The sequence below is a fragment of the Mytilus californianus genome, unplaced genomic scaffold (genome assembly GCF_021869535.1).
Source record: "Mytilus californianus isolate M0D057914Y unplaced genomic scaffold, xbMytCali1.0.p SCAF_1, whole genome shotgun sequence".
NCBI classification, from domain to species: Eukaryota; Metazoa; Mollusca; class Bivalvia; order Mytilida; family Mytilidae; genus Mytilus; species Mytilus californianus.
In genome coordinates, this window is record NW_026262581.1 from 24,769,019 (window position 1) to 24,785,470 (window position 16,452).

Genomic DNA, 16,452 nt, shown 5'->3' on the forward strand with positions numbered 1-16,452 from the left:
AACAAATGATACAGAACTATTTTTTGTATTTTGTAAGTAAGGTTTATGGTGTGGTCATTGAATAAAAATTCTATAGTGTGTATCAATGTTTTTTTTATAACAAAATCCATATTATAAATTATTGTACAAGTTATAAGTGAATTTAAGTCAAATTTTGTACAAATTGTAATTTGTACAAATTACAATTGTACAAAGTCAAAATACAAATTATAATTTGTACAAAATGATAACTTGTACACAACATATATATAAAACATTACACTTTTGTATATGTCATGATTCAGCAATTTAAAGACATGTTTCCTGTCGAAGTCCAATTAAACATATTGTATACATAGAATAAAATATCCTGGGTGAAGAAATTTGAATTCCAAGGACAGTTTTCATAAATAAAAAAAAATATTTCAGATTGTAAATGAACAGTTGTCTGCTATCAAGACAAATTATTTTTCTAGCTAAATTAATATAAAACAAGCAATGTTGCTCGTGAATAAAGTTAATTTCTTGCACTCAATGATCATTTAATCTGGACAGAAACAGACATGACAGACAGAATAAAGTTGTAAAATTAATTACTCAGTGAAAAAAATCAGGTCCTCATTGTCTTGAAAAAAATGTTTTTTTTATTAACATTGGACAGTGAAAAAATCACTACATAATGTACATGTTAGTAATTTTAGTCAGAATGAGGCTTTTCATTCAAGAAAATGCGAACACAGCCATATGAATACATAGGTACTGGAATTGTTCCTACTTTTTCCCAAGCATTCTTTTTAGGGTCAAAGCACTCAATTATATCTGTGTACAGTCTGTCTTTAGCCCCACGTCTTCTTCCTCCAAATGTGTACAGTTTCTCATCAATAACAGCCACGCTAACAAAGTCTCTTGGACATATCAGTTCTGGTAGAATTTCCCAAATTTCTGTTTCAGGTGTATAACGGAATGCACCTTCAAGTCCTATTACATAAATCTGTTTGTTGAGAACAGTGCTACCAAGACACATATCACATGCCGGCAGTGGTTGAGACAGTATGGTACATGTTTCCGTAGTTGTATCGAAACACTGAACTGTATTGGTGACGATTTCGTCATTGTTCTTACCACCAAATAAATATATATGCTTATCATGGGCCACAAACCCCATGTTCTCAACAGCATGGCACAGACTACCAGCTTGCATCCAAGAACATCCATTTGTCCATTTCTCAACTGACTTTAAGACCATATCTTCATCAAATCCACCGAGGACATATAAACTATCCTGCTGGGCAGCCATAGCATGCCGTCTTCGGGCAGTTTGTAAACTTGGTCCTCTTAACCAAGTCTCAAAGCCAGAGTCATATTTCCAGAATTCGGCACTTCTCAAGCCCCCTGATACATATATGTCATTTCCAATCACACTGGCAGTGAATTCATTGCGCTTTTTAAATGGCAGTGGCTTCAATGAGGTAAATTCTCCAGTATCAGATCTAAAACTTTCTACATCAATGCTAAGACCATCTGCCAGCCTTCCACCAAGTAAAATTGCAGTTTCATGGTTAGAACTTGTCAACCTTGGAGTGATCTGAAAGCTATTTAGCATATGTCGTCTGCTTGGAACCATGTGATATGTAATAGCATCTTCATAAAGATTCAGTCCTTTTTCATCTTGCATAACATGAGGAGATTTTGAAACAATGTCGAGCAAGTATTCTTTCCTTATCATTGGAAACTTTACAGCCTCTAAAATTTTAAACCTAAAATTCTTCCTCCTTCCTTCATTCCCATCAGCATCTAACCATTTTATGGCCATTTCGAAAACTTGATGCTCTCCATCACATCTCAGCCTTCGGTCACAAAGAACATCCATGACACACTGTAGCGATAATCGACAGAAATCTTCATCGTTAACTATAGTTTTGAAATGAAAACATGCAAGTTCTTTCGAAATTTCATACAGCTGAGAATGTGCATGAGTATCAGCTAACATCAAGGCCGCAAGACAATTAGACTCATTCATATTCTCTTTGAAAAATTTAACACATAGATTCACCAATGGTTCGATCTGAAACATGTAAGCCTGCTGGAATAAATCCTGTAATATTGACGTAGTGATCTGTACACGTCCCGTGTAAATAAAATGAAGAACATACTCAAAAACGTTAGAATCAACCTGCTGGAGATCAATCTTGTTTTTCCTGCATTCTTCCATTCCAGAACTAAACATTGATTTGAAATATCTCGAGCCAGCTGCTAGAATGACTCTATGGCAAGGGAAGTGTTTTCCATCTACAACTAGAGTGACATCACTGTAACCTCCTTCAATACGGAAGGTTTCGAAATTTGTGATTAAACTTTCTGAATGTTCTGGACTGGAATAATCTGACAGTCGACTGTTGTCACTAAAATCATGGTGTCTGCTGAAAAGGCTTTGGGCTCCATCTTCAGCTTCTATGTCCATTTTTAACCTACAAAAATAATTAAAAAGATCATATAGTTAATTTTTGAACATCTGGCAGCCTATGGTGAATTTATTCACAATTTTTCTAGAGAAAAGATTATTAACTGCTTGACATAAGGTGTAGATACTTGTTAAATACTGTCATTGAGGAGTAATACTTACAAAAGTTTTTTTTTCTTAGTACTTTCAGATTGTTTTTTTTTTAAGCAAGGAAGTCATATTTTTCGTTCATGAATTTCCCTTGACTACATTGTGTATATTGCTTTCATTGACTGCTTTATTGTTTAATTCATAAAAGTAATTTTGAAAATACATGTAATCAACTCACAAAACTGCATGTGATGTTGTATTTATTCATTAGCAATAATTGATTTTCAATCTATACATGCAGAGCCACCCTTAAGAAATTCTTTGTTTGATGTTGCCTACCCATGCCTTTAAGGGTTTTTTTTTTTGGCCTACAGCATAAGTTACATGTTTTAAACAACAAAACAACGTTAGAGCAGGAAAAAATCTTTAAAAAAAAGTTTAAGACAATTTAATTTTGTGTCATAAAATTTTTTGGGTAGGCTGCTTTTTACTAATTAAGGTTGGTAGGAAGGCAACACCAAACAATTTAAATTTTATTTTTGGCCCAGTTTTGTGAGTTGATAACATGTATTTTCATCTACTTAGAAGATCATTTTTGCTTCAGGTAAATTAATCAATGAGCGATGGATTTCTCTTAGAAGAAATTTAAAGGTCCCAGTGAATAAACTACACAGAGAACAATAGCTATTGTATCTATTCAAATGGACAATTGAAATGACAAAAGTTTAAATACCTTGACCAAGAGGAGATGACTCTGTGGAAGAGTTTCATTTAGTTTGCAATAATGGTAGTATCAAAATCTTTAATTATTTTTACTGGTATCATATTTTTTTAGAAGGGTGGTCTTTTTTATAATTCTAAAATTAAGAAATAACCAGCATGACCAGCTGGTCTTGAAGACCAGTTTTCATGCAATGGTCAGTCATTTTTCTTTTACAGTTTTTGAGGATGTCACTTTTAACCATGAACTTGCATGGAAATTTACAAGGAACATGTAGTACATTTTTAGACCTGGAACATTATAAGGGGACTACCATTTGATATTCTAGGGGGCAGGGAGATTTTTCTGATGGAATATATTCTTTTTTGCCTTCTCGCTTATTCTTTCTAAATGGATTACAACTAAAAAATGTATTTTCCCCTTTGTACACATTTCCTATATTTTGTTAGGATTATTTTTCAGTTAATAAAGGCCAGAATATTAATTTCTAATAAGCTTGTCTTTATTTTATTTCTTATCATTCAATTGACCCTATATTCACTAATATACATGATAGAGGATAATATATTTTGCTTCCTCAACACTGTCATGACTGTTGAAGATAAAGCTCATTTTTTATTTACATGTTCTCTAAATATATAATAATACAGAACCTTATCTTAATACAATTACATAAAGATGATGTATTAACTTGGGTAATTTGAAACTTAAATCTGAATTCTTTATTTGAAATTAAATTAGAATGGCAAAAGATCTGAGAACCAATTTGAATATTCTATTTGACTAAAAAATAAGAAACAATAGAATATATAATGTGGACTTTTGAGTTATCCCCCTTTGCATATCTCTTTTGGACTGACTCTCCTCCCCTTTATTATTTAACAATTATTGTTTGTTATACATGGTATATGTATTTTAATAATCATAATCATGTGGTATTGTCTGTATCTGCGGTTGGACTTCTCACCAATTAACACCTTAAAATTACCACCAAACATATCTAAATATAATTTTGTCATCTTAATTTTTATACGTGACTATTCATTCTAGGGAGGATGAATAGAGTAATAAATATATCTATAAAGTAATAATTATAAGAAATACATGAAATAGAAAACAACTATCATCAGAGAAAAGTTAAGACATTAAGGTAATTTACAATGTGAATATTGGACAAAATATTTCTGTTTCTGGAAACCTTTTTGTTTATTTTGATTTATCATATGATAATTGCTTTATTAATGTCCAATTTTTCATTTTGATTATAGACTTTCACATCAATATGGAGCTCATGTAAAGATGTGAAGAAATGATAATGGGAATCAGGTAGTCCAATGCAAAATTATAATTATGACGTCTTGAAAGACTTTTTTGTTATTTTTTGCTATGAGGCGTCACAGTCAAAAGTATCCTTTCAAGATGTCATGACTGTGCTAGGAATCAGGATAAAATTTTATATAATTAAATTTATTTTGTGTATTAATATATACATGTACCATTTTCCTTATGGGTTGATATGATAGTAATCTTTTTGGGTTCTCAGTGGTTTGTGATAGTGTGCAGTGATGTGTGTGATAGTGTGTGATGGAAAAGGTTGTTAATAGCTAACAAAACATTACATGTAAAAAATTAAGATGTCAGAGTCTGAGACTGTGAGTCAGAGAGAAGTGTTTTGACAGTTGACTGACAGATTGACTAATCGACAGATTCATCTATTCTGTGCACGAGAAAAAATAATTAAAACCCAGTGCAAAAGTGTAATATAGCATTCCTTTTAATACCTTTTGGGATTAAGAAATTAAGAAAATCAAGGTGGAAAACTGCCTTTTTCCATTTTCCGGATATTTTGTAAAGGGAGGCTATAAAATGGGTGATCCAACAAATTTAACAAAAATAAAATAAGAACGAAACGTACCTTTTTGGCATCTAAATATGTAGCTGCGGAACCGTAGCTAATAGGTCCTTATGTTATTTTTTGACTATTTGCGGACATGAATAGTAAAAAAAATAACATAAGGACGTAAGAGCAACAGTTCCGCAGCTAAATATTAACATAAGGACATAATCTCAGTTTATGACCAAACTCAGTAAAGACACGTCATTGTTACATTTGGTTGATACATTCAACAATACCTTCCGTTATCTAGATGATATTTTTTCGTTAAATAATCCAGAGTTCTCTAAATATACTACCGAAATTTACCCAATATAACTTACTTTAACTAAATCTAACATAAACAGCAGTAGTTGTCCTTTTCTGGATTTGGACATTTCAATCTCTAAAGGAAAACTCCATACGAAAATTTACGACAAAAGAGACGATTTTTCATTCCCTATTGTTAATTTTCCTTTTTTAGACGGCGATGTTCCTTTGGCTCCATCATACGGTGTATATATATCCCAACTCGTTCGTTATGCCCGTGTGTGTAGTGATGTCATAGATTTTAACGAACGTAATCAATGCATCACTGGTAAATTATTAAATCAAGGATTTCGTTACCATAAATTACGTAAAACTTTTGCTAAGTTCTTTCATAGATACAAAGATTTGATTAGTAAATTTGGCTGTACTTGTAGAAAACTGATTAAAAACGGTATTTCACATCCTAAATTTTACGGTAATATTGTACTTAAAGCGCGGAAATCACAATGTGATCCGTGTAAACTCATCGAACCTTTAAACAGGCTTATATTAGTAAAGTTTATCTTACCAATGTTGTAATTAGATCTTTGAATATAGTTTACATTGGCACTAATATCGATTTTGTCATCAGCAAATTAAAACATAACTAAATTTGTATTTTTTTTTCAAGTGGGATGTATAAAGACACACCCACGTTCGTTAGGATCTATAAAGAGGTTAAACTCCTAACTATCCTACTGTCTGTCGATACATTTATTTTAAGCATTGCACTAGTCATGTCTTCTTTGACTGTCCATGACGTTAAAATACTAAATCCCTGGGATGTGTTTTAGTTGATTTTAGTCTCTGATGCATGATTTTTTATTATTAATTGTTTTGGCTTTTAACTAGCTGTCAGTAACTGCGAGTACTCTCAAATCGTACTTTCTTGTTTATTTGACCTGTTGATACTAATTGTATTGCTTTTTTGTTATTTAATGTTATTCAAGGTTATATCTGGTCTATATACCAGCTTTGATAAGTGTTTGGTATAACTATATATTTTCACTTCGTACTATGAACATCAAAATTATTTATTTTGTAATAATATTTCCTTTCTCTATTGGTACTGTACACGTATACCTAACAACAAAATTATTTTCATTTACCTGTGTTAAAAGTTATTGCAAATGGATGGTATTTTTGTTCGAGCATATTGTTTTTCTTTAATTGTTTAACATTTCTTACCGATATAACATGTTACTTTTATTATACTTCCCTTAATTTATTTATTTTATATTCAAAATTATTTATTTTGTAAAAATATTTCCTTTCTCTATTGGTACTGTACAGGTATACCTAACAACAAAATTATTTTCATTTACCTGTGTTTAAAGTTATTGCAAATGGATGGTATTTTTGTTCGAGCATATTGTTTTTCTTTAATTGTTTAACATTTCTTACCGATATAACATGTTACTTTTATTATTCTTCCCTTGATTTATTTATTTTGTATTCAAAATTATTTATTTTGTAAAAATATTTCCTTTCTCTATTGGTACTGTACAGGTATACCTAACAACAAAATTATTTTCATTTACCTGTGTTTAAAGTTATTGCAAATGGATGGTATTTTTGTTCGAGCATATTGTTTTTATTTAATTGTTTAACATTTCTTACCGATATAACATGTTACTTTTATTTTTCTTCCCTTAGTTTATTTATTTTGTATTTACATTGTGTCATAGGTCAAATTTATTTGTTCAGTGTATGTTCAATGGTGTTAATATGTCCTTTGATTGAGTTAAGCTATTTCAGTTGATATTTTATAGTGTGTCTTTCTATGTTGTGATGTTACACTATTGTTTCAGAAAAAGGGTGAAGGTTTGGTACCATTAAAACGTTTAAACCTGCTGCATTTGTTTGCACCTATCCTAAGTCAGGAATCTGATGTTCAGTAGTTGTCGTTTGTTGATGTGGTTCATAAGTGTTTCTCGTACGTTTCTCGTTTTTTATATAGATTAGACCGTTGGTTTTCCCGTTTGAATGGTTTTACACTAGTAATTTTTTGGGGCCCTTTATAGCTTACTGTTCGGTGTGAGCCAAGGCTCCGTGTTGAAGACCGTACTGTGACCTATAATGGTTTACTTTTATAAATTTTTACTTGGATGGAGAGTTGTCTCATTGGCACTCATACCACATCTTCTTATATCTATATAAGAGCTACGGTTCCGCAGCTAAATATTAACATAAGGACCTAAGAGCTACGGTTCCGCAGCTACTAAATATCATGATGCTTGCTTATTTTTAAATACATTTGTGTTATTATCTGTATTTGTCAGTTTTACTATATCATCATTATTCTATATCAAAATGTGTGTCATTATTAATTTTTGTTATACTTGAATTAAAAGACTATATTGTTTTTGTTTTGTTTTTTTTTGGGGGGGGGGGGGTGATATGATCATAATTGGCTTTTTCTGCTCTTTGGTCGGGTTTTTGTCTCTTTGACACACATTCCCCATTTCCATTCTTAATTTTATTTTATTCAAGGCCTTGTATATAGTTTTATCTGACTTTAATTGTCAAGTTCAGACGAAACCGACCAGACAGACATATACATGTATGGTAATAAAATATATCTTATCTTATCTTATCTTATACACGTTATAATCATTCCATAAAACAAATATATAGATGAACTGGCTTATGTTCGTATATTGTTAATGATTGTATCCAAGAAATGGGTAATAAAAACTTTTATTACGGTTGATCACCGATCCATGAAATTAGGTCAAGTTAGGTCATGTGAACCCTGTCTAACGAATTTGTTTATCTTGCAATGATTTCTTTGTCCTATTACTCCTAATAACTGTATCAATCATTTCGCAAACAACTATACAGTTTTAACTGAGCAGTCCGGGCGCATAGCCATGAAAATAATATCGTGGACATTGGACTAACTTCGTAACATCTGAGATACATATATATATATATATATATATATATATATATGTCTGCCTATGTGTAGTGACAACTGTAAATTATACCTTGTCCATCGGATTTCTTATGATTAAGAAATACCAGGCTTTAGAATATTTATAAAGTGCCTAGAAAATCAACCTAACAATGTTAGAGTAGATTTGATTCTTTACTTCCTCCCCAAGCGGGGCTGGAACCTGTACTTTTCACTTCATACTTCTACGGCAACACCGCCTAGCATTGCGCAGATCAGCTATAGTTAGAGGAGGGGATAAGGCGTCTGCGCAATGCTAGGCGGTGTTGCCGTAGAAGTATGAAGTGAAAAGTACAGGTTCCAGCCCCGCTTGGGGAGGAAGTAAAGAATCAAATCTACTCTAACATTGTTAGGTTGATTTTCTAGGCACTTTATATATATATATATATATATATATATATAAACGCCTAAAAAGTGTACACAACAACACCAATAACAAAAAAAGGAACTATAAATGTAATTATTTATAAATATTTCGGATAACAGATATCCTTCATCAGTAAATATGATTGTGATGTTGAATGAATCATATATCAGTCTATTTAAATTAAACTATAACAATCTTGAAATTTATACAATAAAAAAGTCAAACCGAACATCAGGTAAGACGCTTGCACAATTTTAAATATGTGTTAAACACGACATAGGTTATATGACTAATTACAGCAGAGAGTTCAAATATATGCTTTAAATAAAAATAATAATGTGCGATATGAACTAGCACAATTCTAAAGCTTTAACGGTGACGACAGTTATGATGTTACAAGAACGATTGCGTCAATAAGAATTCCAAATAAACAGCACTGAACGATCTAAATTTGTAAATATTTCAAATTTGACAACGGTAGAGTAGTTACAACAGAGTCTGCGTATTTAAACATCGCAAACAGACGGCCGTTAAAATATGATAATAAATTTTGACTAAGGTTAACTAGTTGAACGTGGCTTGGCACTTTTACATCCCTCAAAAAATTAAGCAATTTAAATTGGTATATTCAACAGATTTTAGAGATGAGTAAAGTAAAGAAATAGAAACAGAGACTGTAATAATAAGTAATATAACCCAAATGTGAAGCACTGCATGGAGTCGAACTACATCTTTTCATTTATCCCATTTGGTGCCAAAGTTGTTAATTTTCTTATCCAAAATCTTTCCCGAGTGAGTCTATCCTCCCTAGACCAAGCAGAGTTGTGGTCAATGATTGTAATGGTCAGTCGATTGAGATCTGCCTTAGTGTGGCCAGGGGATCTCAAATGTCGACTGAGAGGGAGGTCTGGCTTGCATTGGTAGTCGCTACGATGACCGTTCATTCGTTTGTGAAACGGCTGTTCTGTTAAAGCTTTAGAATTGTGCTAGTTCATATCGCACATTATTATTTTTATTTAAAGCATATATTTGAACTCTCTGCTGTAATTAGTCATATAACCTATGTCGTGTTTAACACATATTTAAAATTGTGCAAGCGTCTTACCTGATGTTCGGTTTGACTTTTTTATTGTATAAATTTCAAGATTGTTATAGTTTAATTTAAATAGACTGATATATGATTCATTCAACATCACAATCATATTTACTGATGAAGGATATCTGTTATCCGAAATATTTATAAATAATTACATTTATAGTTCCTTTTTTTGTTATTGGTGTTGTTGTGTACACTTTTTAGGCGTTTATATAATTTATTTATTGTGTACATGTATCGTTACTCGTAACGATCCAGCGCCCTCGTGGGAAAAATCGTTGACTATTATTCAGACGTTTTATAAATATATATATATATATATATATATATATATATATATATATATATATATATATATTTCTCTAATTCTTCGTCAATTTATCCCTTTCTGCACCCATTGTATAAAAAAAATTTAATCAACGTGTGGTTCGTTTGATCTCAGTTCTTCATTGGTTAAAATCCGATTATGACGTCGAATTTTCTTGCTTTCCTCTGAATTTCCTATTGTGACGGCATGAAAAAAGGCGACCATGCCTGATGGCGTCACATAGAAAGAACACATCTTTTTGCAGATCATTCAAAAAGAAGGAATAAGTTTGCCTGCATATTGTTTGAAATTCATTAGAGAAACAGATTCCACCACCAAATCTCGTGTAATACGATATTTATCCACTCTCGACAGTTAAATTTTAAATATTTAAAACGCTCGGCGAGCCTCGCGTTTTAAATTTGAAAATTTAACTGTCTCGAGTGGATAAATATCGTATCACACTCGATGCAGTGGTAGAATCTATATATATATGTCTCTGGTAACATAAAGCATCTGTATACAAGATATAAAGTATTCTGGTCTACCTTTTTAAATCTAAAGTTCATGCAAAAAGCTACCAACGTCATGCACCGTCACTGCCGCCGGGTTGGCATCCCTTTGTTGAATTCAATCTGGGACGTTCGTCGCAGGCGAGACAATTATACCAGAGATGGCCAGCTCTATCTAATGGTCATATTTGATCAATATTTTTATAAACTTGAAAAGTGAAGTTTTACTATTATTAATAAACACGTTGAGATCGACTTTCTTTAAAAACAGTTTACTTTTTTCAAATCTTCAGAAATGTATTGCTGTTGAATTATTATCTTCCCTATTCTGATTCGCCGACAGCTTTTTCGTAAGCAGTGACCTTAACCATGACGACTCTCGTTAGATATTCGGCAATATCACAGCGCAAATGCGAAGGGAAACCCGAATTGGAAGAAAAAATTAACAAGATAGTATTAAAATTAATGCACAAGACCATTTAACAACAGTTATGACACAGTTCTTATGACAAATTAAAAGTAACAAATGGAAAAGCATGGAAAAATGATTAAAAAAAAAACCAAAATAAACATCGCTCCATCATCTTAATTATTAAACACGTGCTCTATGATTTTGTGTAGATTGTAAATCAAGTTCACGATCGGTAACTTCGATCAGTACCGACAACATATAAAAGTTCATGAATTAGCAGCCAACGTTTCGACAAATAATCACCTATTAAAATATCTTATATTGATTGTAGTGGCGGATTCAGGATTCTAGAAAGGAGGAGGGAAGTTTCCGATAATTGAAGATATTGGGCCGAGCGGAGCGAGGCAAAACAAAATTGAGATTTGACCACTAAAAATTTAAATATATCGTGAAAAACATATTTTAGATTTTTTTGGGCGATCAAAGGGGGCCTATACGCCCCCTGGATCGCCACTGGATTGTATTCAATTCAAAATATTTTATTGTTCAAATATCAAACGTACATTTAAACAAAGGGATTTGACAAAACGCAACGCCTATACAAATCCTTTCAAATACAAGATGGTTTGAATAATGTGATAATATATCATATATTTCTGATAATTCATAGATCATTCATTATTGCAGTAAGTCAGGGGAGGGAATCCCCCACTTCTTGAAATATTGTACATTATTGATTTGAAATCTATACTATTAAACGAGAAGACCTCTTTCTGTGTGTCGCTTCTCTTCCTTCCCCAATAAATTAATCATCATGCCCCTGTGTCCTATAGGTACAATGCATAGTCGCATTTGTCATCCATTCTTATGATTATTCAGTTTGGGTTATATTGGGAGAAAAACGAAGAAAAAGGCGTCCGTCCGTCATCACACCGACTTTTAAGTCATACCCCAAGACTTCCGATTTTAAACTTTAAAAGAGGGGGTAAAGGGTTAATTATTTATCGTGCAACGTGTTTTGCAAGTTTTTATTTCACGTGCAGCCGTGAAAAAGGTTCGTTATTCATCGTGTTTCTTGAAATCGATAAAAAGATCAATGTGCAAGAAATTTTTAATTGTTCGCTCATCGTGAAATGGCAATTTTATTTCGCGTTCTTCCGTGCAGATACACCCCTTTACTCCCCTCTTTAAACACAATTTTCATAATTACGCGGGGACAGGACAATTATTTTTTCGCGTTATTCTGCATGTATAGGACTATAATCCTAAAATATATAGAGAATCTCTATATAATACAGCAGTGATCGCCGTGGAGAAGAAACTTGGAAATGATAGTTAATAGTAAACACACTCTATTTATATTATATGTATGTTCATAGTATACAGAAACGCGAAAATCATGGAATTTAACAGAGGGCAAAAAAATAACGCACTTTGGAAAAAAGGAAGAGGACTTAAAATAATTGTCCTGTCTCCAAGTGCCTATGACTCAGTTTGATATCTTTTCTGAAATTCTCCAGACATATATAAAATCTTTTACAAAAATTCATCCTACAACAGTTTACATACTTTCAACAAAGCTCCAAATACCCGCGATTTCGCGGGGGTGTTCTAGTAAATGTTTAAAAAAGCACATCTCCTTATTTTTATAATGTATAGAGAAGTTAGTTTTAGTATTAATCTTTTATCTTCGTCATTTGAACTCTGCAATCATACCACATCTCCTTATTTTATATTCATGCTTTTTTTTTGTTCATTAATATCCTTAACATTAAAATCACAAGAAACTCGTTTCATACTGAGATTACTATAACGCATAGTAACCTCAATTTCATATGACTTTAAAAAAAATATTTTGTGATAAATGAAAATAAAAAAATCCCAATAAACCTTCAATGAAACATTTTTAGAATGTGATTGTTGTAATTGCCTAAATATTTGAATAAAATCTTTGCAGAATGTCAGTGCACCAAAATAATCTTGAATCTTGATATGATATCTGAATTTTTAATGTGGTAGACTGACATTGGAACAGTTATCATGGGGTAATGCGCAGGTGAATAAACACTTATAAAACATTCTACTCTAAGCCAATAACAAATATGATCACTACAATAGTAAACATATAAAAAATTTAATCGTAGGAACAAATTAACTGGAAAGATGTGACTACCAAACATAATTATCACTATCATGCAAATTCATATGCGTATCCCGTGGGGGTTGGAACCCCTCCCCTTTCCTCGTATATTTTAAATCACGGAAAAGAGTCGACAAAAATTAGACGGAAACCTTCCCTCCTTTTCAAGTTCAAATCACCATATTGTGTTATAGTAATCTCACCCTCAATGGACACAGGAGCGAGATTACAAAGAAGCCATTATCTTCCAATGCACCAATACATCAAACAGTTGAATTCCAATCTTGATGACTTTAATCGTATAAAAGATCTAGTCTATCTACATGATTGAACAGAACAGTCACTGACATGATAGTCTGCGGGAAGATGGGGACATAATTTGGATGAATGTTCTTTTGACCGTCTTATTGTGAACATTGAGCAAATACAATTATAATTTATTGGTCATATTGTCGTTCATATTACATGTCAGTACTAGATATAAAGATTTACAGACAGCCGAAATATAAAATATATTAATGAATCTGCCGGGCTGATTTGCTTCCATAATCGTTGTAAAGTTTGAGAATTTATCTATTGTTGGTGACTGTTAGTTTACCTTTAAATGACGTCGACTTTTGGTGTTTATATTTTGTTGAGAGTTGCTGTCTATAAGTTGTAAATGATTTACGGTATTATTTAGGATAACAAGGTTAATGTAGGTGTGTCGTAATATTCGAGTTATCAAATGATTGTATTTTAGTTTGATCTGATAATTTTGGGATTAACCGAACTTATTCCATTAAACTAGATATGAAAGTTATTACCGACACAACCAAACCGAGCCTGCTTCAATATTCATAGACGTATATATAGCTTTCGTAAATACATTTTCGTAAGACAATTCAACGCTTAACTGTTTGACAACTGAGACAGTTGCAATTAATAATTATTAATTAATTGCCAGAGAAATAAGAAATCTTTGTCTTCTGCGTTTGACCATGATAACTTCAGAAACTAGGTTTCTTGCTCAAACATTACATTGGCTTCAAGTAAGAACAAGAGGCTCACCAAGAGCCTACATCGCTCACCTAAAAATATGCCATTTTGATTTTGATTTCTATCCTTTATTGTTATCAGTAATGTTTGCTTATTTGTAGATCAGATTTAGTGTCAATTTTGCAGCATCAATGATAATTTTTACTGTTTAGTTTATACCTTCTATTAAAGTTTTTGAGATAAAAAAAGGTTATTTAATGGCAATAAATCCTTCAAAAAGTGTGACAATTTGGCCATTTAGACTTACTTGTAGATCTTATTTTTATATTTTATTATGATATAATAGTTTGTAAAAAAACAGCAAAAATGGAGAAAAAAATCATCTTTCAAGGGCAAAAACTCCTTTCAGGGTTTAACCCAAATAATTCAATCCCTCCCCATGATCGACTCTCCCAATCGTGAGGGAGTAGCCATCATAGAGCAGTGGAATATAACTACTGAAATATTCGGGTTACTAAGGGTTCAATTTATGATTTCAACCATGTTGACTTATTTGTAGATCTTATTTTGCTTAACATTTTTGGTAAATATTGTCGATCTCTATCTTTGTTTCTGCAAAACAATAATCATAAAAATGGTCTTTCAGTGGCATAATCTTCGAAATGTAGTCAGTTGACAATTTAGGACATATTGACTTAATTATTTGTAGATCTTATTGTGCTTAACATCTTCGTTATTTACAATATCTTCCTACTATAACCATTTTTGAAGGGCAATAACTCATATAAGTCATCGGTCAATTTGACTTATTTGTAAATTTTATTTTGCTGAACACTGGACTTTTTACAATTCTCTATATCTATTGTGGCTTCTGGAAAAAATGCAATAAATGAGTAAAATTGGTCTTTAAAGGGCAATAATTCCTATGAAGGGTCAATTGATAATTCTTCCATGTTGAATTATTTGTAGATATTATTTCTTTGAAATTTTTACTATTGAAAGATTCTTTCAATCAATTTTAGTTTCCAAAAAATAAAGACAAAAGGGTAAAAATCATCATTTAGAAGCAATTATTCCTATAACAGGCTTTTGACAATTTCTGCCAAGTTTGACTTCTTTGTATATCTTATCATTCTGGTCATTTTAAATGTTTTAATTTTTTTTTCTATTGTTAAAGATAATAACCAAAAATTGCAAAAATTTGCAAAGAATGACATTTCAGGGACAACTACTCCAAAATGGGTTGTCTGAATTTTCTATAAATTTCACAGGAGATAGACCTTGATCTACAGACCAATTCTACTGTTTGTTCTATAAGCTGCGTTAGTTTTTTTAGATATAAGCCAAAAACTTTGAAATTTAATAAAAATTTACATCTTAGGAGCACCAACTCCATAAAGGGTTATACGGTTTTCTGAAAATTCCACGCGAGAAAAACCTTGACATGCTGATCATTTTAACCTTTTACAGATTTGCTCAACTGTAAATTTCAGATATAAGCCAAAAACTTCATTTTAGCCCTATATTCTATTTCAAGCAACAACTGCCCTGTTAGTTGATGGATCAAATCACTAGACACAAATTACAATATACCCTTAGGAACACATAAGGAAAGTTTGGCCCAGTAGTTTCAGAGAAGATTTAAAAAAAGTATAAAGTGACAGACAGACAGACAGACAACAACGATGAATACCAAGTAATAGCAAAAGCTCAAAGGTGAGTTAAAAATTTCATAGTCACATATTAACGTCGGTTGGCTCACAGATCTAAAAAACTCACTCATACCAAATATCAAACAATCTTTAATACTATTTTAGTTCATTTATATGTTTTGGAGTTTAGTGTGACGTCCATTTTCACTGAACTAGCACACAATTTTATTAAGGGGCCAGCTGAGGACCACCTCAGGGTGCGGGATTTTCTCGCTGCATTGAAGACCCATTGGTGGCCTTCGGCTGTTGTCTGCTCTTTGGTCGGGTTGTTGTCTCTTTGACATATTCCCCATTTCCATTCTCAATTTTATTATTAATACAGAAGAAGAATAATATGTAAGCAAAGTTAAGGACTGAAAGACAAACAGACAGTTGGACAGGCAGATATACAGACAAATTGAATGCAGTATGTGGGTTGGGTTATACTAAAGTCATTATTTTACTCATGACAAGGTTTTTTGGTTGGAAGCAAAGAAATCCAAATCCTAACATTTCACTTAACATACATTGTACTTTTGTATCATGTGTCAATCTTTATA

General features: G+C 32.1%; 1 protein-coding gene across 1 annotated transcript; it reads right to left on the reverse strand.

Moving 5' to 3' along the window:
* Positions 1-248: 248 nt before the first annotated feature.
* Positions 249-5,100, reverse strand: LOC127717678 (kelch-like protein 24). The gene is made up of 2 exons (XM_052223430.1): positions 5,033-5,100; positions 249-2,447 (listed from the first exon to the last, which is right to left on the reverse strand). Exon 2 carries the CDS (start codon positions 2,438-2,440, stop codon positions 677-679), a length of 1,764 nt encoding a protein of 587 aa, XP_052079390.1. The 5' UTR covers positions 2,441-2,447; positions 5,033-5,100; the 3' UTR covers positions 249-676.
* Positions 5,101-16,452: the final 11,352 nt, after the last annotated feature.